The sequence below is a fragment of the Euprymna scolopes genome, chromosome 16 (genome assembly GCF_053919585.1).
Source record: "Euprymna scolopes isolate OS-2025 chromosome 16, ASM5391958v1, whole genome shotgun sequence".
Classification (NCBI taxonomy): domain Eukaryota; kingdom Metazoa; phylum Mollusca; class Cephalopoda; order Sepiida; family Sepiolidae; genus Euprymna; species Euprymna scolopes.
In genome coordinates this window covers 122,634,777-122,662,009 of record NC_136497.1, presented here as the reverse complement: position 1 = coordinate 122,662,009, position 27,233 = coordinate 122,634,777, and the positions used below count along the sequence as shown (strand labels likewise).

Genomic DNA, 27,233 nt, shown 5'->3' with positions numbered 1-27,233 from the left:
GTTTGAGTCTCATTACCTCCTCTACTGATAATTGTGTAAGCATGGAACACTAGTATTTATAGATATAAAGAATAATTATTGTTTAATAATATATATATATATATATATATATATATATATATATATATATATATATATATATATATGTAGAGAGAGAGAGAGAGAGAGAGATAAGTGGCCTTGTTTGTCTATCTGTGTGTAGAATGGTATCTACTAGCCTACTCTGCCAATTTTTGGTCTACAGACTTGAAACTTGATATATAGGGGATTTGGACCTGTGAAATAAATTCAATTTTGTTTTGGGCCAGTAAAAATATCTGCTATGGGGACAAAATTGAACAATAAATTCAGAACTTGGCATGCATAAGTTGAATAAACGTGTTACTTCTACACATGTGCAAATATACATTTATACGTTAAAGTCAGTTAATTTTTAAAGTTTTCTCATCCATTTCTTGTTAGATAAAACAGTAACAAATAACGATGGAGTGCTAAATGTTTTGGTTTTGATCCTAGCTGATGGCATCCTAGTACTTTTGAAATCATTACCATGTATTAGGTACAATATATTAATCAATAGAGAATAGTCTATGATAATAAATACAAAATTTGCATAAATTAAAATATATTTAAGCGTATTTTAAAGCTGGGCAATGCCAGGCCGCCTGCTACTATTCTCATACAACTGAAGAAGGACATAAAGATGTGTTTATATCATTACTATACATTTGGGACTGTATAAGTATGTAATATATAGGGAGAGAATTTGAATGCCTTTTTTTTAGAGGGTAGTTAATCAAGGATAAGGGAAGGTCACTCAAGGATAAAGGGAGGTCACTTGAGGATAAGGGGAAGCCACTCGAAGATAAAGGTTAACAAGTGAACATCATGAATGGTAATGGCAGAAATTCGGTAAAAATTGATTTACGAATGTGTCGCAACAAGAATTTGTTTACATAAGATTTGAAAACGACCATGTTATAATCAGTTAGGAAGCAGTCTCATGGTATTGTGTTCCACAGACGAATGTCTAAGATTTCTCTGTACAAAGATTTTTTAGGACAACCTGGTATCAAGGTACTTATCCTCTACAAGTAAACCCTGACCAAATATTAAAAAAAAAAAACATAGTATTCAAAACCTAAATAAGATCACCTCGGAGTGGTCACACACTGGATCGTACAAAAAAATGGTGCACCTTCTCAAAGTGATGTTGGCTATAGTAACAGCATTAAGCTGGATACTCCACCAGACTAGATAAATTCATATCTTGGAATCGGGTAAGACCAAAAGACCGCAAGAAAATTATAACTATATTAGAGTTAACTGGTCAATCATACGGCAGATTCACATTGACACACCGGTTCTCGCCAGATCACCGAAGTTAAGCAACATTGAGCCTGGCCAGTACCAGATAGGTGTATGTATCACGAGGTAAAATACCAGGTAGAGAAATTAGCGCAGTTTACCATTCTCTCAAAGGTAGATGGGACTCTCTTAAGCCATGGTAGACACCCCATCTAGTGATGGCGTCACGATAAAAAATACCCTTGATAACCCTGGCGAAGCATCAAGTATTCAGGTACCCACAAGATTTGAATTACACTACAAACTCGTGTAGTGAGTTCAATCTCGGCTACAGTTGTGCTGGTCAATTACAGAGACAAAAATGAATGTTCTTAGCTTCTTTATTATTTCTACGTTTGAGTGGTAAAAGAACTTAAACAGAATATCCAAATATCTAAGTGTCTCATATAGAGATCAAATGTTAGCCCCAGGAAGGGACTCCTTCAGGGCTCTACATTGCAAGTAAGCTAGGCTAAGTTATTTGGATGAAAATGAAAACAAGGATGAATTTATCAAGAAACAAGTAGTAAGTGACTATGTGACTGGAAATGTTTTAAACTAGCAGGGCTGCCTGGCGTTGCCTGGGGCAAAACTATAACATATTTTCTATCTCCCTACCTTTCGTTATCCACCTCTATATATTTCTATATTCCCCCTTCCCTCTCCCACACTTCTCTGGTTAGTCTATTCCTCACTCTTTTCACACACACACACACACACACACACACACACACACACACACACACACACACACACAGTTCTCTTTTATATAGATTTCCCGAGGAATGAGTTGCCATAAGGGAAGCAACTTTATGATGAAAAAAAAATCAGAGTTACTTCTCTTTAGTACGCTGGGACCTCCTTCCTCTCTCTCTAATAAAATTTGGAGCAGTTAACCCCCAATGATTGAATATTTGTTTTTTTTGTTTTTTTAATTTTCAATGTTATTCATCAAAGGTGATCGTGATCCAGAAAATATCAACTTTGCAACGGTTTGTTTTAGTTTTAGTTAGATATACACACAGAAAACTGTCCCTTACATAACAAACTAGCAGGGCTACCCAGTATTACCTGGGGCAAAATTGTAACATCCATCTCACTTTCCCCTCTACACTTTTTCTTCTTTGCCTAGCCCATTCCTCTCTCTCTCTCTCTCGACACACACACACACAACTTGAGTCAGTATAAGGAAAATATGTGAAAAATAAATCAGAGTTATTTCCCTTTTGTTAGTGGATCGAAAACAAACTACAAGGTAACATTAAAAGATGTGTGTACATCTTGATAACATTAAATGATATAAGTGGCTATTTGACCTCAAAATAATGAATCTTTATTATTTGCTCCCTATTGCGTGTGTTCCCTAGAGTTTGTAGTGACAACAACTCTCCTCCGATTTCCAGTGCTCTCCACCTGTTTTGATAATCTTTGCAGATGAATTTGCGTTATCGCAACAGTTGCTTACTATTGATTTCTCATTTGCAGCGACCATTATATTATTATTATTATCATTATTATTTTAGATATTATACATTCGGGTTATGCTGATTAAAAAAATACCATGTTTGTGGGTATTTGTTGTGTATTACTCAAGTTCTATCTGAACATAGAAACAAATAATTATCATTTAATTAATAGAAGGTGGAATTCTTTACTTTGATTATCTTAGTTTCTCTTTATTTATTATTATTTTATCTTGCATTGCTTTGAACGGTTTTGGGTCTCATAGATTCAACTATTAGTAAAAGATTTTACTGTGAAACACCATTCTCAACATGGTGGAGGAGGTAGTTCATTAATGCTGGGTTTTGTTAATTACTTGTGAAGTGAACACAGAAAAGTAGTCACGTGGTCACTTTTTTTGTTTTCTGAAAATTTGATGGTAAATTCATTCCCCTTTTTATTTTCATCTAGATAGCTTATATAAGGTTGTATTTGAAATCTGTATGCATATATGTAGCCAAAAATGTCTGCATGAATACAGAAAATTATACTAAATAGCTATACAGCTCTTTGTTATTGAGCACTATTGAGTTTTGTTTATAGGAGTTGAGCAATCAATCCTCTTAATTTTTACTGGGTTATATAACAATGCTCACTAATAAGTAGAGCTATATATTTATTGGCAAACCAGAACAACTCCCGACTTGAAGCCACAGTAAACGGTGTTAGGTCAAAATGGGTTCCTGGTATTAAATACTTCTTGTTTCTGTTAAAAACAAGTAATGAAACAGGCGCTAAAGAAAATCAGGAAAAGTTTTATACAAATTTGTATTTTAAATAATTTCTTTTACAAAAATGAGTATTCACATAGGTGTTTTATTTATTTATTTATTTTTTTCACAGAAAATATAATAAAATATTTGCCACTTGTTCACTAATGTGAAGGTACAACGTTTTTGGTTTTCAGCTGGCACATTTGGAGAGTGCATAGCAAGGGCAAACAATAAATGTGTAACAAAAACTTTCTTAACAAAACACAACACACCAGGGCTTTATCGATAAATTTATTTTTAGTTTACCTTTGACAACTAAATATTTTTGCTTACTAGCCAAATAGAAAAGTTACTAGCTAGACCCATGCGATTTTTGGAATATGACATCTTCGTTTCATGACGAATATGTACATCATAGAGGTTTTTCTGTATCTTTTTTTTTCTTGTAAGTGTAATTCTAAATATACAACACTTTTATGCTGATACTTGAAGGTGTAAACATTCTAATTTTTCAGTTATTTTTTAAACAGCCTCCATTAAAAAAAAAAAAAGAAAAAGAGTATATTGTTCTGTTAAACTTTTATTGTTTAAATAATTTAACTTTGTTTTATTAAAAAGAAGTTTAAAATATATTTTTCACTCAGCAGTGAGCCTTGGAAGATTGTCAGGGAAAGAAATACAATCGCCAAAAGATAAGCGTTTCATTATTTCTAGTCGCCATTTTGAAAAATCACTCGCAAATGCGACTGTTTCACTTGCAATGTAAAGCCCTGCACATGCATTTGAAAATTTCAGAATGTTAGTTTTGTTACAAAAATATAATAATAATCTCTAATTTGCGTTTAAAAAAAACTGTATTTCTTTTTTTCTTTTCTTTTTTTTTTTTTACTCGGGAATCACCACCTATCAAGACCCAAAGGCCACTCAAGGATAAGGGTCAATGAATGTAAGGTGGACGTGTAGTAATCATTAATGGCGTAAATTGGTAGAATTTGATTATTTATGGGGCTGGCTCAACAAGAACTTGTTTACATTGGATTTGAACGCTACCATGTTGTATTCAACCAGGAAGCATGCCAGCGGAACAGCGTCCTACAGACGGGCAGTTCTGGGAAAGAAGCTTTGTTCATGGAATCTGTGCTTAGATGCAGGCAGAGGGGGAAATTGTTTATAGTGGTTGTAGCTAGTCGAGTATTTTTTGAGAAAGTTTGGCAAGGGGGCACCAGAGATTGGAGTTCAGTCGACAACAGAGCAGGAATAAGCTCCCAACGTCTCTTCTGTGAGAATGAAGTTGCAGGGAAAAGGAAAGGGATTTATTATAATTTTATTAAATCTATTTAAAAAAAAAAAAACATGCATTTATTGTTGAGATTTTCTGATTCGATCCTGAAATTTGTCTCCCCTTGCTATGCACTCTCTAAATGTCCCAACTGAAAACCAAAAAAGTTGTACCTTTGCACTAGCGAACAAGTGCCAAATGTTTTTGTACTAACTTATGCATAGTTTATTAATTGCTACCAGTTAAATATAGTTTTAGCACTTGAAAATTAAACTACCGAATACAGAGAACCTGAAATCTCACCGGATGTTATCTTACATATGAAGTTTAATATCAGGAATCAATTTTGACTTAACACCGTTCACTGCAGACTTTGAGTTGGGAGTTCTGATTATCCTATCTATTTGATAACAGTATTAAATGAACGAGACTAAATTCTTTGTAAGTGAAATCACTTTTTTTTTTCCCCCTCGTTTCAATCTAAACATTTTTTTTTTTAATGTATCTTTAAAATGTATATTCATAGTTTTTTTTAATTTCTGATGTTGTTGATGTTTTTGCCAATTTAAATTTTCAGATACGGACTTTATCTCACCCATATAAGTTTATATATTGTTTACAGAAAGTTTTAGATGAGATAAGTCATTGGTATCGTCGGTTTCAAATCCGATAATTAGGATCATTTTCGATACCCATATCTAGATCTCTTCAGTCAATACTAATCTCATAAACAAAATATAAACATAAATAATACGATCTTATTTTCGGATTTTCCTTATAATTGAGCACTCTGCTGGATTTATTTAAAAAAAAAAAAAAAAAAACTAATTATATATATATATATATATATATATATATATGTATGTATGTATATTCTAAGAAAATAAGATTAAAAGAACAAAGATCAGAATCTATAAAGTTTGTATTTCCTTTAAATTACAATCTCTAACAATAGTTTGCTCTTTTTGACTTCTGAGTTTCTGCTGTCCATTTGGATGGATAATTAGACATGGTTAAGCAGACAAGATAACCATTCTTAAGATGGTGGGGGCCGAGGTAACTAGAGAAAGATAATCATTAATCAGAAGGTGCAATACCTTGCTTGTCAATGTCACCCCCATCAGCAAAGCAGAAACCGGAAGTGAAGAAAAGCAAACAATCTTGACTATAACCAAAACTGCTGATTATATTTGATCTTTTTTTTTCTCATTTGGTAAGCCTGAAAATGTCTAACTGTTTTAAAAATAAAATATCACCGTAATATAGAATTGTATGAGATTTTGAATTTAAATAAATCTTTGCTTGTTTTGTTTTGTTTTTTTTAAATAATATTTAAAGACATTTTTAATGCAAATTTTTTCTCATTAATTAATTTTTTCAAGACTGCTCCTCGGAAAAGGGAAGACAATTCATGGCTACAATTTTGAGACGAAAAAAAAACAAAAAAAAAAAAAAAACATTAAAGCCAAAAAGTTTGGTACTTGTATATTTTAGTTTTTAATGACAATTTTTTTGTTTTCATTTTTGAAGACTGCCCCAGAACAGGGGGGAAACAATTCAAGAAGTTTTTACAGTTTTCCAATAATGACTGTTCAAAATTATACATTTTAATGATTATTTTAATTTATTACAAAAGTTCAAATTTTGTAAAAAAAAAAAGAAGTTCATTTTCAAAAAAAAAAAAATACTTTCCAATAATGTTCAAAAGTGTAAATTTTAATATTTTCATTTCTTACAAAAGTTTAAATTTTGTAAAAAAACTTCTTTTTCCAAAAAAATAAAAATAAAAACGATCGCCAATAATGACTGTTCAAATTATTTATAAATGTTAATATTTATCTTTATTTCTTATAAAAGTTTCAATTTTGTAAAATAAAGTTCTTTTTCAAAAAGAAAAAAAAACACTTTCTAATAATGACTATTTAAACTATTCATAAATTTATTTATTTTTATTTTTTACAAAAGTTTAAATTTTGTAAAAAAAAGTTCTCTTTCAAAATAATAAAATAAGAAACGCTTTTTAATAATAACTGTTCAAAACTATTTATAAATTTTAATATTTATTTTTATTCTTTACAAAAGTTTAAATTTTGTAAAAACTTCTTTTTTCAAAAATAACAACGCTTCTCAATAATGACAGTTCAAAACTATTTATAGATTTAAAAATTTATTTTTATTTCTAACAAAAGATTAAATTTTATAAAAAACTTTTTTTAAAAAAAAATTAGAAACACTTTTCAATAATGACTGTTCAATTATATTTATAAATTTTAATACTTATTTTTATTTCCTATAGAAAGTTTAAATTTTGTAAAAATACTTCTGCTTTGAGTAATACATTTTCATTTTAACAACTTTTATTCATTTAAGAATTTTCTTTTTTTAAAAAGTTTGCTTGAAAAAAACACATAAAATTTCAGATAAAATACTCAAAATGTCTGTTGTAATTTACGTTGAAATTCTAATTATTTTATTAAAACAAAAACTGTTACTTTAATTAAAGAAAATACTCACATAATTAATTTTTTATTTTGTGTTACTGAGTTAATTTAGCATGTTAGTTTTGCTTTTACCGAAAGTTATGCAAGACTTCTTCAATAACTTCTTTGAAAAACTGTAAGAACTTCTTGAATTGTCTCCCCCTGTATTAAGAGACAGTGTTCAAAAATGAAAACAAAAGTTGTCCCCCCCCCAAAAAAAAGTAAAATGCACAAGTACCAAAAAGTTGATACGTATTTATCAATATTAAAAGTCAAACAATTAAAATCACTTCAAAATCTAGCGAAAAATATTTTGGACGAAAACTTTCAAAGATATACCTTAATCTTTTTTTTTTTTTTTTTCATACTGACTTGGTCAAAAAAAGATAGTGATATAAATTTACAAAAAAAAAAAAAAAAAGTTGTTTCAAATTTTGTACATACGTAATAATTTTTTTTTTTTTTTAAAGTGGGGTGAAATTTGGTATAGACTGAGACATGACAAGAATGTGCAAACACAACAAGAATGTGCATTTTCGTAAAAATTAATTAACTAAGGTGATTAAAAAAAAAAAAAAACTAAGAGAAAAAACACAGTAAGTCAAACACGAAGGAGACACTGAGACAGACAACACTGGCACAGAGTCACACTGAAATAAATGCTGTAGCAGGAGGGATGGAGGGAGGAAAAATAGAGAGAGGTACAGAGAGATAAGGCTGCTAGGTTGCTGGAAGTATAAGAACAAAAACAAATCATTACGACTGAGCAACATATCATTTAGGGAGCGGGGAGATATATATATATATATATATATATATATATATATATATATATATATATATATATTGTTAAACAATATGGACAATTTTTATTGACATAATTTAATTGAGATAAGTTCAAGTTTGCAATGAGCTTTTGTTTCAAACAGAAACTGGCTGATACATTTAACATGGTTAAAATTCCTGTCCTGATGCTGTGATTCATCTTGAACAAGTTGAGCTAGTTTCTTTCCAAGAATATTTAATATTTAAATTGTTGATTATCTTTACAACACACATTAACTCCTAATGGATAGTCTACAATCAGACCGAAGGTACTTGAAAGTATAACCATGGTAAATTTATCATTTAGTTCCACAGTACAAACCTGAAACAAAGATCCTCATGTCATAACCTGGGCAGATCTCTACAGAAAAAAATATGTTGACAAAAACAGTTCATATTGTTTAACAAAATACACCTAGATGAAAGGAATGCCGTCCAAATATACGTACACTATATATATATATATATATATATATATACACTCTTATATTATTAGGAGAGGAAGTTTTTCGGTTATTATCCTGAATTCTATTTAATTAAAAAAAAACAAAAATACAGAAAAATCTTCATGATGTACCAGTTACGAAACGAAAATATCATATTCCAAAAATCACATCAATTGATCAAGTGGGTTTTTTTTGTTTTGTTATATATATATATGTAGAAAATAAGTTTTTTTTTATGATTTGTAGCGATTTTAGTAGAAAATCATAGCCATTACCAGGTTGATTTTGATCTTGATAGTTTTAAATTGTGTGCCTCACTAATTATTAAAGATGGCAAAGCGAGGCACACCATCCTTGTTTCTTTGTAAAATTTGAAACAAAAAAACTACTTGATCAATTTATGTGATTTTTGGAATATGACATTGACGTGATTTTTTTATTTTTTTTTATTTTTGTTTTGTTTTAATTAGGTTGAATTCTTGACAAGAACCGTTTGTTTGCTTGTGCTTTTATTTTTTAAGCAAATATGAAGAAGGCACCTGAGTTCGCAACCTAGCAGGGCCTCCCTGGAGATATAACAGTTGAATCACACACATAAAAAGCTGACAACAACCTATTTTTCAGCTTTCTAGAAAAAATGGAACAGCTATCCCCAAATAATGATGCAGTTTTCTGTTGCATCAGAATGAGTCGATTGCATCTACTTTGTTCTATGGTAAATTTTACCTTCGTACACAACTTGCCAATGATTGGTATCTGCAGGTAAAGAAGAAAAGTTGAAGATTAGGAAATACTCTACGAAGAACTGTGCAATTAATATTATGCACATTTATCATCATTATTGCTATTTCTCTTAGTACTATGATACTTGTGCAGTATAGCGACCATGCTATCATTGGAATCGTCCAAGCAGTTTATGGAAAACGCCTGTAGGTACCGAAACACTGAACACCTACCTTAACCCTAACACAAAAAATGATAAAGAAAACATTTGTTTGTTAAGATTGGTTAATTTTTTTTTATCTAAATATTTATCTTGAGTTTAACAAAAAAAATTTTTTAAACATAAAAAAGAAAAAAATTACATAAAAATCAAAACAATCTTTTTTTTAATCTAAATATTTATCTTGATTGTAACAAAAAAAAAATTTTTAAGCTAAAAAAATTGCATAAAAAATCAAAAACAATTTTTTTGTTTGCTATCAGTTTCTTATTTAAAAAAAAAAATTATCCATGAAACTTACCTTACAATGAATGCTTTTTTTTTCTTTATTTGAATTTTCTAAAAGTTTTGCAAATTTTTTCCAATGATTATTCAAGAATATTGTTTCAAATTTTCAATTAATTTTTCATTAAGTTAGCTTCATACTGAGAAATAATAGATTTTTAATTGGAAAAACTGGCCAGCAGTAGTGCAAGAAAAGAAAATTACAAAACTTTCATTCAACACCTTCCAGCATTTTCCGTACATGGCCTGGATGATTACAATATTAGCACATATATTATACTGCATAAGTACCATTATTATCATTATTGTTGTTGTTGTTATGAATAAATGTTTGGCATATGTATGAATATGGAATGTGAGTATATTTTTTAATGAAAACTAAAAAACATTTCTTTTAATAGTTTGTAATAAAAAATTTAATTAAAAAAATAATATAAATATATATGACAACTTGGTTAAATAGGTATAATTTTGTTTTTTAAAATGAAATAAATAAATAAATAAATACAATTTGAATAAAATAAATACATAAAATAAGAGAGATAAATCCACTAAGATTATGAAAATGTCCCCTTGAAACATGCAAACAAAAGTATTTTTTCCGGAAAAAATATTACTTAAGCAGTAATCTACCTATCTATTAATATATATATACATATATATATATATATATATATATATATATATATATATATATATATATATATATATACTAGCAAAAGTACCCGTCGTTGACTGGGTTCAAAAACAAGCCTACAGAAAATGGACTCCGATTTATGAAATATGATAGGTTATGAAAAGGAAGAATTGTAAAGAGATAACTTCGAATTTGGGGGTATCAAAACCAAAGCAAAATATGATGAAAGTAAAACTAAGATAGATAAACCCCATAATTTATTATACCATACCTGTTCACACTGAAACACTTATCACAATATTCTGTCGATCTATATTAAAAAACCTTGTTAAACTTTGTGACATATTTCCATTCTATGGAGGTCAGGTGCAAACAAACACCCAATAATTTTATCATACCATATTTCTTCAAACTGAAACATGATTATCAAAGTATACTTACACAGATAGATATGAAAAGTCTTTATTAAAGTTTGTGCCTATTTCCATTCCATAGAGGCCAGGCGCGAACGCAGACCCCACAATTTTATTATACCATCCCTATTTAAGTTAAAACATACTTATCGAAGTATTCTTATGTACATCTATATCAAAAACACTTGTAAACGTTTTTTTTTAATTATTAAATTTTTTACTTCCATACTTTGTGAACCAGGCGCGAACGCACACCCCACAATTTTAATGAACCACCGTTCTGCCAGATCAAACATACCCGTTCCTGTGTCTCTATACATCTTCTATCATTATATGTAATCAGTTTTTTTAAAATAGGCAACCATATAGGAGCCTATTCGTGACCAGACATACACACACACAGACATTCAGCTTTATATATATACATATATATATATATATATATATATATATATATATATAAACACGTTTGTAAAATCACCAAAAATGTGAAATAGTATTTATATATATTTATTTAGCTATTCATTATAATTTTTTTTTTCACTTATTAGTGTCCTTAGAATTTTTCATTGACTCACTACAACCATATATCTTTGTTTCCAAATTATCTATATTACATTAAATTAAACATACAATAAATAAAACAAAACATAAACGAAATTAATACAAAGAGGAATTACCCACGTTTTATTTAGAAACTTTAATGCAAATTACCCCCCTTTGATATACCAGTAGCTTCATTTTATAAATAGTTCAGTTGAAGGAAGAGCTGTTTTACATGAAAAATAAATATTTGAATCCTAGAATGTAACTATACTGTTATTCTTTCTTTCTCACAGAAAGTTATAGACAAGATAAAATGAATATAGGTATATATGAATTTATTTTCAGTACAATAAGGAAAAAACGTCAATGGGAAGAGGGGTCATAAACGTTCTTTATAGCTAGACATTTCAAAGCCTAATGCTTCTCACCAGAAGAGTTTCTTATATTTTGATAAGTGTCAATTTAAAGAATACCTCAAAATGGGGATGGAAGACGATTAACCTTGTTGAAACATAGATTAACCCGCATTGAGTTTTTCTGATGCCTGTGTAAGTTCACTTTAATATTCTATATATTAATAGGATAGAGTGCATGTTATTTATTTTATGTTTCACGCTTACATCCAAGTGACTGCCATTTAATTGTTATGGACCTCCATATCTTGTAATAAATAATTGTACCAAGAATTCTTCATAAGTTTTGGTTTCTGTTTCGATTATAGCTGATGGCACTTAAGTCATCTGTTTCTTTTTATAAATAATTTTACCAAGAATTCTTCATAAAGTTTGGTTTCGGTGTCAGTTTCGATTATAGCTGATGGCACTCTAGTAATCTATTTTTTTTTTTATAAATGATTTTATCAAGATTTTTTCATAAGTTTCGGTTTCGGTTTAAGCTGATGCACCCAAGTCATATGGATATATTTTTCTTACTCTTGAAATTGCAACTTTATGATATATAAAAATCGATAGAACATTAACTCTATAATATATATGAGATCTGCAAGAATCAAAATATTTTTTTTTTTTTTTTTTTTACACAGGAATCACTACTTATCAAGGCCCGGAGGCCATTCGAGGATAAGAATTAATGGGTATACATTAGTCAATGTAGTAAACATAAGTAGTGGGAATTTTGTAAATTGGGTTACTTAGGGGGACGGTTCATCAAGAACTTGCTTACGTTGGACTTGAAGACAATCAGATTGTAGTCAGCTGGAAAGCAAGCAATCGGAAGAGAGTTCCACAGGCATGCAGTTCTAATCTAAGCGAACTTTAGGACTGGGCTATGCTGGGCATCCCTGCTAGCTTAGATAAATACTTCTGCAGTATTAACAAAAGAGCTACAATCATATCAAGGTGTCTCCATATTTGCTGAACATCTACAGAATGCCAACATCAATATATTACATATGATGAGTCCCCCTGTGGAATTTCCACAGGCCCCACTAATCTATGAACTGTGAACTTATACAGATTACTGCAGATTACTAATCTACAGTAATCTGTATAAGTTCGCTTTAATAAACTACACTAATAAACAGTGATGGATAGTGATAAGTAGTAAGTTTGTACAAAATTAGGTTTAAGGCTCTCAAAATCCATACTAGAATTGTCCACAAGGACTCGTGGTGTAATAGATAAAATTCAGCTTAAAATGATTCTCTTCTGGGGGTTGAAGGTTCAATCTTCAATGTGGACAATACTAAGAATACAAATAACGAATCAAACTCAATATTATAAGAAAAAATCGTATAAAACCTTCTTTGTAGCAAAAGTAATTTTGGTTTTAGTTGTAAATAAAAAGCGTATATTAAATGGGTAAAAAAAAAAAATAAATAAATAAAGTAAAAACATTAGGTGTATTAGACGATTGTATTTGCATGAAAATAAGGAATCCATGTTTTTTATTTTTCTTGGGGTAAAAATACAAATGACGATAAAACAAAGACTGTTGGACATTAATGACTGAAACTTGGTGGAAAGGTCAGGCAAAGACAGAAGTGTATTTGCACCAACTATGGCTGGATTGCAGAAACGATGGTGAATTTTATTAACGATTCCGTGAGTTACATTTTTTGTGAGTCCGACTGTATATAACAGCTGTATAACACTAGTTATTGTTTTGGGATTTATTTCTAAGATGACGGACCTTGAATGGGCTGCACTGGTATCGGCTAGCTTTAGATGCATCATGAATTGGAGAGTTAATGGCCAGAGCATATGTGCTGCTCCAATGGTCAACAGAACTTTAAGATACAGGATATAAAATAAAAACTTGTTGAACAAGACCGGCATAGACTAAAGTTTATTTGTACTAAATATTGTTGAAGTGCGGAAAGTATTGTGAAATTTATCAAGAATTCTATGAGTGGTATTATTGGAAGATTACCTTATCTGCCCTCTACTGCCAAACCAGTGCAGCTAGAAAGATCTTGCAGACGACAATAATGTAAAGGACTGCGTAAAAACGTGGGAAACTCTTGTATGACCATATGCTTTAAAAACATCCAAAGAAGAAAAAAATGACCGGCAATAAAAAAAAAAAAAAACTGTTGTGCATTCATGATTGAAACTCGGTGGGCAAGTCAGTATTAAACTTAAGTTTATTTCTACAAAATATGGTTGGAATGCAGAAAGGATTGCGGAATTTTTTAACAATCACATTTTTGGTGTTACCGTGTAGATAAATAATTTGGAAAATAAAAATAAAATGTGGACTTGTACAATGCAGCCCTCCCCTTACATATTTTTTCTTTTTGTCTTATTTCAAATTTTTCAGTGAATTATTATCGGTTGAACACTAATTTACCAGATTATCCCGCTCCTGCTTCCCAAATTCAAAAAATAATTTTTTTTAAAGATTTTTATGGGATGCTCAGTTTATAATACACGGTTCTAGTAAATCGATCCCCTATAATGGAACCAGTCGACGTTTGAAGGCCAAACGGTTTTTATAAAGGCTAAATTGGATAAAATTAACTTTAGAAAGGCCAAATTTTGTAAATTTGGGCTTTTTTTTTTTATAGCAATTTAACCTTCAAACATTGACTGGTTATATTATGGGGAATCGATTTACTAGAACTGAGCACTCTATAAAAATCTTTAAATATTAAATTTTTTGCATTTTGTAAGTTTATATAAGAACAGTTTTTCCAATTCTGTAGGAAAGAAAAAAAAATGCCATAATAAATTAGAGAGAAAATTAATGTTTATTTTTCTTTTGTTTTTCGTTTTCTTGTGCTTTATTTCCTAGTATTTTTTCCATTAGAAATCACTTGTGGAAGAAACACTCCCTGAATTTTCCTAAATTATTTTATTCTTAATCTGAAAAGGCAACAATGTAATCCAAACTAATGAAAGTGATTCGAGGGGAGGGGGGGTAGTTCTTCAATCTTTTTCCATTAATATGCCGGACTGTGACGTCAATACGCTTGGTCTTAATTAATCAATTTCTTCGCTGTCGAAAAAGGGGAAGAACACGTTTTCCCCTTCATCGTCACTAACATCTCAATCAGAGTGTGCTGATTGAAAGTGAATGCCAACACCAATCGGAAACAATTTGGTTTAAACTGACAAGTATACAATCATAGGAGACAAATGGGAGAGAAGGCGGGGGGGGGGGGGGTCATTTTCGTTTTCCATTTTATTTATTTATTTTTTTGTTTTTGTTCTGTTGTTTTGTGTGGCTATTTTAAGGTGAAGTACATTAGACGAGACACGAGATGCAGAATTGTAACATACAAAAAAAGAAAATTATTTTATGATTGAAATAATTTAATTAAATGTAAAAAGAAATGGTCGTACAGTTCCTTTCTTGTATTTTTTAATTATATATATATATATATATATATATATATATATATATATATATATATATATATATATATATACAGTGGCGTACCTATGTAAAATGGCGCCCATGGCAAAGTTTGAATGTGCGCCCCTTCTTAATAATTTATACCTTAGATATACCTAACTACTAATTTTAATTTTTGTCAAGTAATTTTTGCGCCCATGTCAGAGTGGCGCCCATGGCACGGGCCATGCCTGCCATACCCTAGATACGCCACTGTATATATATATATATATATATATACATAATATACATATATATATATATATATATATATATACATAACATACACATATATATACACATAATATATATAAATATATATAATATACATATACATAATATACATATACATAATATACATACATATATATACATATAAATATATACATATATATATACATACACTTAATATATATACATATACATAAATATATATATATACTAGCATTTCAGCCCGGCGTTGCCCGGGTGTTTGGAGGTATATGCTGAGCAAAAATAAAAAATAAAAAAAAACAGTCAATTTTTTTTAACTTTGACCCCTATTATGACCCCTTAACATTTATTGTTTTAGGCTCAAATCAAGTTATCAAGTTAGATCCATGTCCAAGGAACCTTTATCTAAAATGTCAAGTATTTAGACCCAAAATTGTGGGAGGAGTTTGGTAGAGTTCTCAAAGGTCAAATCGTTGAACTTTGACCCCTTAACAGCCAAATTTCTGACCGAAAACCGATTACAAAGATTTCCCCAAATCTCAGTACCCTGTATATCAAATTTCGAGTCTGTAGACTGAAAATTGACCGAGTTATTGCGTAGGGAAATGTACACAAACACACAGACACGTTCACTTTATATATATATATATAAACATATGAGGAAGAAAATTAAAACTGTAAGTTGAACTGCACCATCAAAATTTATTGTTTGACTGAATACTCTTTTTGGAGTATTCAGTCAAACAATAAATTACAAAGTCCTTATTCTGTGGAATTTCAAAGAATGCTATTTTTGTTATTCTTCTCATCAGAGGACATAAAGAAATCAGCAAACTTACAATTTTAATTTTCTTTCTCTTATAATAAGCTTTACTCTCTATTGCATATTGAGCTTTTTTAATTCAGTTGGGATTAAATTTTCTACATATAAATACTGTTATTTATATTAGTTTGAAGTTTACCATTGCGTATATCAGGTAAACACGACATCCCTTTGATTTCATTAATATATATATATGTGTGTGTGTGTGTGTGGAAATATACTTTATTTCCTTTATATAATAATAATAAGCTCAATGTAATTACAGAGCAATATAATGAATGAATGACAAAAGTTTATATTCCAAAATTCATGATGTTGACCATCTTACAATTTATTCCTTTAATTCAGTTGACATTTACAATTCTTGACAGTATCTGTTTCGTAGCACAAAATTAATCACTTAATTATTATATCAATTAATGGATCTATTTTGCCCTTAACTCCTCAGAAGATGAAAATCTTCAAAATGGCGTAATGGAAACATATTACAAGGTATTTACAGCGTCTCTTCCAATTTTCGGATTTTAATCATGTCAAAACGCATTTTATTTCATTTCGATAAATTGATTGTCGCTATTTCTTCTGATGAGCTAAGGGCAAAATAGATTCACCTAATTCCCGATCGATTATCTTTCAAGAATTTGAGTTGATTTACATTTAAACTGTCTTTTTTTTTCTTTTTCCCTTTCTTACTCTTTTTTTATGTATTCAATAATCAAATTTTTTTTTATCAGAACTTTATTGTATTTTTTTTCATTTTTGAAAAAAATTTTAATTTAAAATATCGTTTTTAATTTTTAAAAGTTTTTTTTTTAGATTTTTATAAATTAACAAAAAGAAAAATTATTATTACTTTATTATTTTATTCATATATTTTTTTAATATATTTTTTAGCTTTTTTTTTTCTTACTCTTCTATATTTTTATACTTATCATATTACCCCACCTTCTAAAATAATTTTACCCAATTCAATCTGAAAAATTTTTCTGTTTCTAACCTGAATGGTTTTAAAGTCGGTGTTGTCTTTATAACTTTAAATTTGTACAATGCCGGCTTTTTCTCCTCTTCTCACGAGAAACATTTAGCTTCGAAATACCATGGTTAAAGAGGTTTCTCCCTTATTCCCCTTTCTGTAAGCCTTATTGACTTAATAATATGATAAAATTCTGATGTAACTTTACTCTTTATCTTTTTACCTTTTATATATAGACTAGACGTTGCCCAGGTGTTTGGAGGCGTGCATTGTGCAAAAAAAAAAAAAAAAAAAAAAAAAAAAAAAAAAAAAAAAAAAAACGTGATAGTAAGAAGGCAGGCTCGAACCTGTAACGCGAAGACAGAAAAGGAAGTGAAAGAGAACCTGACATCTTACTGCTATGCTCTGATGCCAAAGGGAGTGAAAAGCGTTCAAATTTATCGATGTCAATCAAAAAGTTGACTTGCAGAAGTGAATGTGTTCACGCAGACGCAGAAATGAACGTCTGGCTTTTGGCCGTTTTATTTATTTGTTTCCCAACGATGTTAGGGAAAACCATCTCCCCCCAAAAAGGGGGAACTCTGACAGTGTCCAAATGAATAGTAATTGTCTGATATGAAGGGTTTCCCCAACACTGATCAAAGCTGATTGCCTTTCTGGATGTCCCAGACAGAAGGCCAGGGAGTTGCATTTGCTTCAATTAGTTTCGCTTTATTTATACAAGAAAGACAAACAAACACGGGGAACCATGCATTTTTTTTTAAAAAGTCAATCAAAATAAATGTAGAGAGGACGTCCGTTCGCAAATTGGAGATATTATAATCTAGGAAGCATAAGGAAAGTTTTAAATAAATGTAACCTCGTCGAGAACCCTGGTGAAAAAAACGTGCACGGCCGTTTTGCCTTATATATATATAATACTAGCGAGGGGTACCCGGCATTGCCCGGGTGTTTGGAGGTGTGTGTGGAAACTCCGGGGTTGGGGGGGAGGGGGGGGGGTAAAAAAAATGTTTTGGTAGGTAAGTATGAGGATCGAACCCGAACCCTTGAGGCAAAGTTGTAAATTAAAGTGTGAAAAAAAAAAAAAAACGTGCGACGTTAACCATTGCCCCACCGCGAGATGCTAACGGAAATACGTTTGAATTTATTTAATTACTTGGATTTGGCAGGTGCCCGTTTTAATGAGTTAATAAGGTCAAGTTTGACTGCGGGATAGTATTAGTATTTCATTTACTGCGGGAACGCTTCCCAAGATGTTATAGGAAAAAGACTAACTCACATGCGGCGAGCGACAAATGTTGAGCAAATTAAATAGACGGGCGAGCTTCGTTGTTAACTGAGATATTTCGATTTATATGTGATATAAAAAGTTTTAAAAAGTTGTGAACCGACCGACCGCTTCTCTGAAAAAAGCCTTTTGTAGACATACAGAAAAAGCGAACACACATACAAACATACATTTTCGCTTTTATATATATAGATTACGATTATAAGAAAATATATACCATTGAAATATATATTCTATTAGGTTGGTGCAAAAATAATGTCGTTTTTTGGTGTTCAACTTCAAAAGATCATAACTCGTTTCATAATAAACTTTATTAATCGAAATAAGAACCATTAGAATTAACACATTTTTGCCAACACTGTAGAACTTGTGCTCTATACTGATCCAAATCACGACAACTTGACCATTGCCAGCACCAGTTGTCGGCCCACAAATTCAAAGACATCCAGGCTTGGCTTCAGAAGAAATGCTACAACTTTGAACTCTTCTCTCACTGGACCCCTCCTTCCCTGACCTGAACCCACTAGACTACTTCATTTGGTCATACATTGTGAACATCACCAATATGACCTCCCACAACACCAAAAGCCAGCCTGACCACCGCCATCTGCCAAGTATTCGCTAAGCTCAAATCGTGGATTCCATGAACAAAGCTTCTTTCTTAGAACTGCGCGCCTGTGGAACTCTGTTCCGTCTGCCTGCTTCCCACCTGACTACAACTTGGATGTGTTCAAGTCCAACGTTAACAAATTCTTAATGAACCATCCTCTTAAGTAAACACTTCATCAAATCTCCACACTAACGTAATGTACTTGCAATAACCCTTATCCCTGAGTGGCTTCCGGGCCTTGATAAGTGGTGACCACTGTGTAAAAAAAAAAAAAAAAAAAAAAAAAAAAAAGCTCCCACCGACGCTTGTTGTTTTCTTTAGGGTGATTATTTTATCGTTCTATCCTGAAGATAAATATATAACTGGAACTGGAAGCCTCTGTTCAGTCTTGAAACGCAACGAATACCCTTAGTAAGGGTAGCTGTGTGTGTAATTATGAGGCAAGGGTTGCGCAATCACAAACCACACCCCTCCTGAATCGGCACTGTTTGAGTCTAGTGGCAAGGAGAAGTGCTAGACGACTGGAAACAACATCAAGTAGAGAGCACATACAGCACCTGGAATTGCTAAACGGTCACCCATTTTACTACTGACCAAGTTCAACGTTGCTTAACTTCACTGATCTAACAGTGTGTCAACATGATTATACCGTATGCATAGATAGATAGATAAACAAAAATAATTTTAATCAAGAGTTCAGTGCTTTTAAAAGCTGATAACCAGGCCCATGTGAGTTAATACCATTCTCATTGCAGTAGTTTTACTTGAAAAAAAAAAAAAAAAACTCTAATATCAGTCGAGATAATCACAGTTTCTTTTCAATCTTACATCATTGACTTGCCATAATACCATGCCAACCAGAAATGGAGAGAATGTCATCCTACAAGCCACAATTTTACAACAGCAAAAAGAAAAAAAAAAAAAAAAAAAAAAAAAAAAAAAATTCTCCATGCGAAACTGTTTCAATTAACCGAAATGTCTCAAATGCATGATCAGGTCAAATCTGTCAAGGTCCAAATTATTAGAAGTTAGGAGCAGGGAGGATGAGAAGATTAATCACAGAAGAATAAAAGACAGAAAGAGGCGGTAAATGTTGTAACTTAAATGCTGTCTAAGTAACTGAAGAGTTATGACCCTCCCACCTCCGTCTCTTGACGAATAAAAATCAAAGAATCAGGCAGTTTTTCCTGTTATGTGCAAAGATGAATATATATATATATATATATATATATATATATATATATATATATATATATATATATATATATAAAGCTGAACGTCTGTGTGTGTGTCTGGCCACGAATAGGCTCCTATATGGTTGACTATTATAGAAAACTGATCACATATAATGATAGATGTATCGAGACACAGGAATGGGTATGTTTGATCTGGCATAATGATTCATTAAAATTGTGGGGTCTGCGTACGCGCCTGGTCCACAAAGTATGGAAACAAAAAATGTAAAAATTAAAAAAAAAAAAAACATTTACAAGTGTTTTTGATATAGATGTACAATAATGATTTCATAAGTTTTAAAAAATGAATTGGATGCCATCAGCTAGAATTGAAACCGAAACAGCCTTAGTTATTACCGTTTGAGCTATTGACAGATGGATAAGAAAACGTTAAAAATCAAGCAATTTTAAAGTATAAATGTATATATGCACATATGCAGAAGTAACAGGTTTAGCAGATTTACTCCAACCAAGTTCGAGTTCTTTTTTTTTTCAATTTTAGCCTCTTAGCAGCTATTTTTACTAAAACCGAATCGAATTTATTCCACAGATATAAATCCCTTATGTTTCAAGTTTCAAGTCTGTATACCAAAAATTCAGAGAGGAGTTTGGTAGAGACTGTTCCACACACATAAAGACAAGGTTACTTTAATAAATATATTAGCAGCTCGCTTGAAGTTGTCCAGTCATAAAATATGCATAATATTATATTTTAATTCATGCAGGTTTATATTTATTATTGAGCCAATTCTCTTTTCATTACTATTAAATATATAGCATAATCGTGTTAACACACCGGTTCTTGTTAGATCACCAAAGTTAAGCAATGTTGAGCCTGATTAGTACCAGATAGGTGACCATTTTGGAACGCTAGGCGCTGTGTGTGCTCTCCGCTTATCTCAGCATTTATTTCCAGTCGTCCTGTACATACACTTCACTTGCCACTGGTATTTAACAATGTCGACTCAGGAGAGGTGTGGTTGGAGATTGCGCAGCTCCTACCACAAAACTTTCATGTGCAGGCACCCATACGTGGGGATCTGTCAAAGACTGAAGGAGCCTGATTATTCAATATATAGTAATGACAACAAAAGTGATAAGAAAATATGACTTGGGTACTATCCTCTAGAATTGAAACCAAAACATTTAGTGGTCCAGCCTTAGTTGTTATTAATCTCTCCAGTATCATTACTGTCTGAACAACACACAAAACAGATACGAAAGGTTAAAAATTAAGCGACCTTGAGATGTGAATGTTTAATTTTGTGCATGTACAAAAGTAACGGCAGGAGTAATGCTTTATCTGATTGACCTTGCCAAGGTCAACTGGCTTTTCTTTTGTTTGTTTGTTTCTTTTTTCAATTTTGACCAATAAGCAGCTATTTTTACAGACTAAAAACAAAACTGAAATTGTTCCACAGGTCCAAATCCTGTATATATCAAGTTTCAAGTTTTGACAGGCTTCTGGGCTTGACCTTTACTCTTGATCTTAAATGGAATACGTACATCAAATCTGTTGCCAAGGCCATTGGAAAAATGGTCGGATCCTTCTATCGATCGAGTAGATATCTCACTGCTGATGCAATTCTCTATCTATATAAGAGCCAGATACGTCCAAGGATGGAATACTGCTGCCAGGAGCTGCTAGAAAAGACTTGTCCTGCCTTGATAGGGTTCAAAATAGACTTTGTGGCCTGGTGGGAGATGTCCTTTTCTCTTCGCTGCAACCTCTATCTCACAGAAGAGATGTTGCGAGTTTGTCTCTGCTTTACCGTTATTTTCATGGAAAGTGTTCGACTGAGCTTCAATCTATGGTCCCCCCTCGCCAAACTTTCACAAGAAACACTAGACTAGCTGAAAACATTATCAATAATTTTCCCCACTCTTTATCTGTGCCTAAACCTAAACATAGATTCCATGATCAAAGCTTCTTTCTTAGAACTGCACACCTGTGGAATTGTCTTCCGTTTTCCTGCTTTCCAGCTGTCTATAATATGGTTGTCTTCAAGTCCAACGTGAACAAGTTTCTGATGAGCCGTTCCACTTAAGTTAACAAATTTACCGAACTTCCATTACTATCGATTACTATATTGTCCTTTTGACTACTCTACACTCTTTAACCCTTATCCTTGAGTGGCCTATCGGCCTTGATAAGTGGTGACGCCTATGTAAAAAAAAAATAAAAATATATCAATGTCATATCAAGAAAAAGAAACTCAATTTTATAGGTATATAAAATATTTTTTATTTATATAGACAAATATTACATAGTCGCTACACTGAACATGCTAATGTTTCAGACAAGTGGTCGGTCCGAACCACAAGTCTTCTTCAAGCGACGTGATAAAGTTTGTGTTTCCATAAAGCAGCCAGGTTCTTAAATGTTTTCACGGGAACACAAGCTTCATTACGTCGCTTGAAGAAGACTTGTGGTCCTTAGCAAACACTTGTCTTAAACATTAGCATGTCCAGTGTAGCGACTATGTAATATTTGTCTATATAAATAAAAATATTATACTTTGCTCTTTTTATTGAGCATTCTTAATAACTTCGTTTTAATTCATGAGTTTTCCCTCCTGAATACCTTTAACATGGTGTGCGTGTATATATATATATATTAGTTTTTGGGGGAAAAAGAAATCCATCAGAGTGCTCAATTAAAAGGAAAATCCGAAAAATAAGAGTGTATTTACATTTTGTATTTTGTGTACAGAAAGTTGTTAGATGAAATAAGTCATTGGTACCGTCGGTTTCAAGCCCGATAATTAGGACCGTTTTAGATATCCAGATGAGTATTGGCTGAAAAGAGCTTGATATGAATATCAAAAACGATCCTAATTATTTATGATTTATCTCATCTAACAACTTTCTGTACACAAAATAAATATATATATATATATATATATATATATATATAGGAGCAAATAGTTAATAAAACATGATAAAACACACTTTTAAAAAGTGATATTATCCACTTATTCAGTGTTTCTTTTTCAAATTAAATATGTTTTTAACTCTTTTTCAAAGTGTTTTTAACATGTTTTATTAACTATTTGCTCTTATTATAAGCTCTATCTCCTATTTGGTTTTATCGAGCTTTTACATCTGGTTGAGATTACTTTATAAATATTCATTCTTTAATATTTATAATATACTTTTGTTTTACCATCTTGGATCATTTTGGTAAATTTAATTGTAATTTTTATTATATATATATATATATATATATATATATATATATATATATATATATATATATATATATATATATATTTCTTAAAATAGGAATGAGTAATTAAAGCACAATTTATAAATCATATTAGTTAAGAGTTAAGGTGTAACTCCAAGTTTCGCTGAGCCTCCAGTGCACATTATGTTTTTGTTTGTTTGTACTAAAAAGCCGACATGCTCACCCACAAACACTCTGCACTCCGTGGCTTACTATCACGTGATTAAAAAATCTTAACGACTGAATCCACAAAAAACATGATGAAAGATAAGTAGTATATTGTTGAATCAAACAAAGGGCATTAACTCACCTGAGACACCTTTTTACCTCGTAATTATTCTGGATTTATCAAATTACACTTTGTTTACTATAATTTAACACACAACAGAATACTTCTTATTTCTCCGGACAGAGATTAGAAAGATTTTATGCAGGACTATTACAAGAAAATGAACGATTTCATTATACAATATTTTCATGTTCTGTTAGCATACTGAGTTCTACAACACACAAACAAACATTGACCTTATATATAAGTGAATGTGTGTGTGTGTGTGTGTGTGTGTGTGTGTGTGTGTGTGTGTGTGTGTGTGCATTTCCTTACGCAATAACTCTGTCAATTTTTAGTCTACAGACTCGAAATTTGATATACAGGGTACTGAGATTTTGGAAAATCTTTGTAATCGGTTATCGGCCAGAAATTTGCCTGTTAATGGGTCAAAGTTCAACGATTTAACCTTTGAGGACTCTACCAAACTCCTCCGACAATTCTGGGTCTAAACACTTGAAATTTTAGATATAGGTTCCTTGAACATGGATCTAACTTAATAACTTGATTCGAGTCCAAAAAATAAATTTTAAGGGGTCATACATAATAGGGGTCAAAGTTTAAAAAAATTGACCGCTTTTTTTTTCTTTTGCTCAGCATACAACTCCAAACACCCGGGCAATGCCGGACTGAAATGCTAGTATATATATATATCCCATTACTTTGTTCCTAATGTAGTTATCGCTATATCGTTATAGACGGACGTCACATTTCTAATATGTTACCTAGCACCTTCTCTCCTCTTCTAATGAGAAGCATTAGGCTTCAAAATACCTAGGTATAAAGAAGATATATCCTGCACCCTTAATTGATGTAATCTCCTTATTGAATGAACGATTAAATTTATATGAATTAGTATATGCCTTTATATTGTCGTTGCTTTCCTTTATATATGTTACATACACACCAGGTTAAAGGTATCCAAGAGTGATAACTAATGAATTTAATGAGGTTAAAAGAAGAACAAGATATATATATTTTTATTAATATAAACAAATTTACTTGGTCGCAACACTGGACATACTGTTTCAGACAAATGGTCGGTTAAAACTAGGAGTTATCATCGGGCGACTTAATAAATGGTTGCTTTCCACAGAAGAACCCAGTCCTCAAAAACAAAAAAAAAATGAAGCCACCTGATGAAGACCTCTGGTTTTAACCGACCATTTGTCTGAAAAATTAGCATGTCCAGTGTTGCGACCATCTAAATTTGTTCATAGTTTATATATATATATATATATATATATATATATATACACACACATATATATATATTCTTGAAAATTTTTCAACTTTTAAAACTATATGTAAAAAAAAACAAAAAAACATTTAGTTCCAAGCAATTCATTGGAAAACTTCTTGTGAATTGAATTAAACTGAAAAACTAACTTCCTTTATATTACCCATATCTAACTGTAAAATCTTTTATGAGAAGTTCACCTATTAACTCATGTAATTTCATATTAAGTATTATTAGCAAGGTGATATTAGAGGAGTTCATAGGTGCACTTTTCATATTAAGTATTATTAGTAATAATCGTGTTGACACACCAGTTCTCGTCAGATCACCAAAATTAAATAACGTTGAGCCTGGTTAATATCAGTTGGGTTGGGTTGGAATTCTAGGCACTGTATGTGCTCTCTGCTTATCTCGGCATTTGTTTCCAGTCGTCCTGTACATACACTTCACTTGCCACTGGTATTTAACAATGTTGACTCAGGAGAGGTGCGGTTGGAGACTGCGCACCACTTGCCACAAAAATTTAATGTGCGGGCACCCCTTCGTGGGTATTCATAGTCTGTCAAAGACTGAAGGAGCCCCTTTTATTATTAGTAAGGTTCAAAGTTAGTTTCAAAAAACAACCTTTCTTTTTATTTCCAATATATAAATGTAAATCATATGATTAATTTTTTTTTTTTTAGCTAACTCTTGTGTGAAAAGTAAACCTATTAACTTATACTAAAATCAAAATTAGCTGCTATTAGTGGTTTCATATACGGTTTTGACTCCGGTTCAAAGTTAGGCTCAAAACTAACATCTTTTTTATTTCCTATATTTAGTTTGAATTAGATACTCAAAATTCTTTAGTTAATTGTTATGTGAGAAGTGAGCCTATCAACTTATAAAATTAATCTTACCTGCTATTAGTGGTTTCATATAGAGTTTGGAGTTAGGCTCAAAATTAGGTTCCAAACTAAGATCATTTTATTTCATATATTTAAGTTTAAATTAGGTGATCAACATTATTGTGTCATTTGATATGAGGAGCTGAATGATCATAATTACATCTTTGATCCAAACTGAACAAAAACATATATTCAATACTTCACAATCTTTTGATGGAAGAAGGCAAGTGCACACGTGGCATAATGGATAACAAGAGAGAATATGGAATGTAACATAAACCAAAGTGATGAATCCTCTGATGTACCACAGACAAGCATTTTTTCTTTTTTATGAGGGAGAACTATCGGCTCATTTATTTTTATGGAAATCGCTCTAGACAAGGCATGAAGCCACCTGATATAAAGAGCTAAATTTTTTTCTTTTGAATACTGTATGGTCAAAAACCAACCAGCGATAAGTGTGCGATGGATGGATTCCAACCCGAAACGCAGCAATTCTCCGCCCTTTGGCAGAAACATCACTCATGGAATGTTAAGACTATATTCCATCAGATGTTGCACGAAAAACACTCATGTCAAATTGCGACGTCATCATTCAAACTGAAAATGATAATATCAATACTGAATGACAAAAGGATAAAAATCCGATGGCATAATTTTTAAAATGGAGGAGGAAAACCTAAATATTCAACGTTTCGCGTGTCTTACGTGGGATTTTTGAAGGGTGAAACAGCTAACACTATGGACAATTTTTAGCTGTTTCAGCCTTGAAAAAGCCTGCGTGAGGCGGGCAAAACATTGAACATTTTTAAAATAATATTTATACTGTTACTAAAACTACTACTATTACTACTACTACTACTAATAATAATAATAATCTTGTGTGCGTGAAACATTTTGTGACATAACCATTTTCTAATGTCATTCTGTGTGCACAGTGACAAACAGGCAAACAAACAACACCATATGTATCTATAAGAATACTAGTTGGCACAGGGAGAGGATGAACAAACGAGATAACAAACAAATAAACGAGATTCAAAGATATTGCGTTTCGGAAGCTTTTGGGCAAAGTTTGAGAATTTGTATTATTCTCCCAAGTAGACCAGCATGGAAAACAAATGCTGAAGCT

At 31.4% G+C, this 27,233-nt stretch overlaps 1 protein-coding gene and 1 long non-coding RNA gene across 47 annotated transcripts in view; one reads left to right on the top strand and one right to left on the bottom strand.

Annotated features, from left to right (window-relative positions):
- LOC145296067 (tyrosine-protein phosphatase Lar-like) overlaps nucleotides 1-27,233 on the bottom strand; it is a 1,305,806-nt gene that overhangs the window by 395,905 nt on the left and 882,668 nt on the right. For 27 of the 46 annotated variants that reach the window (XM_080142138.1, XM_080142152.1, XM_080142158.1 and 24 more), the window contains one exon: nucleotides 9,320-9,349. The exons of the other annotated variants lie outside the window; for them this stretch is intronic. In XM_080142138.1, coding sequence (XP_079998264.1) covers nucleotides 9,320-9,349 — 30 coding nt within the window. The remainder of the gene's footprint in view (nucleotides 1-9,319; nucleotides 9,350-27,233) is intronic. 46 annotated transcript variants of the gene reach the window in all.
- Nucleotides 1-27,233, top strand: part of LOC145296073 (uncharacterized) — a 132,141-nt gene that overhangs the window by 102,394 nt on the left and 2,514 nt on the right. The window lies entirely within an intron of this gene.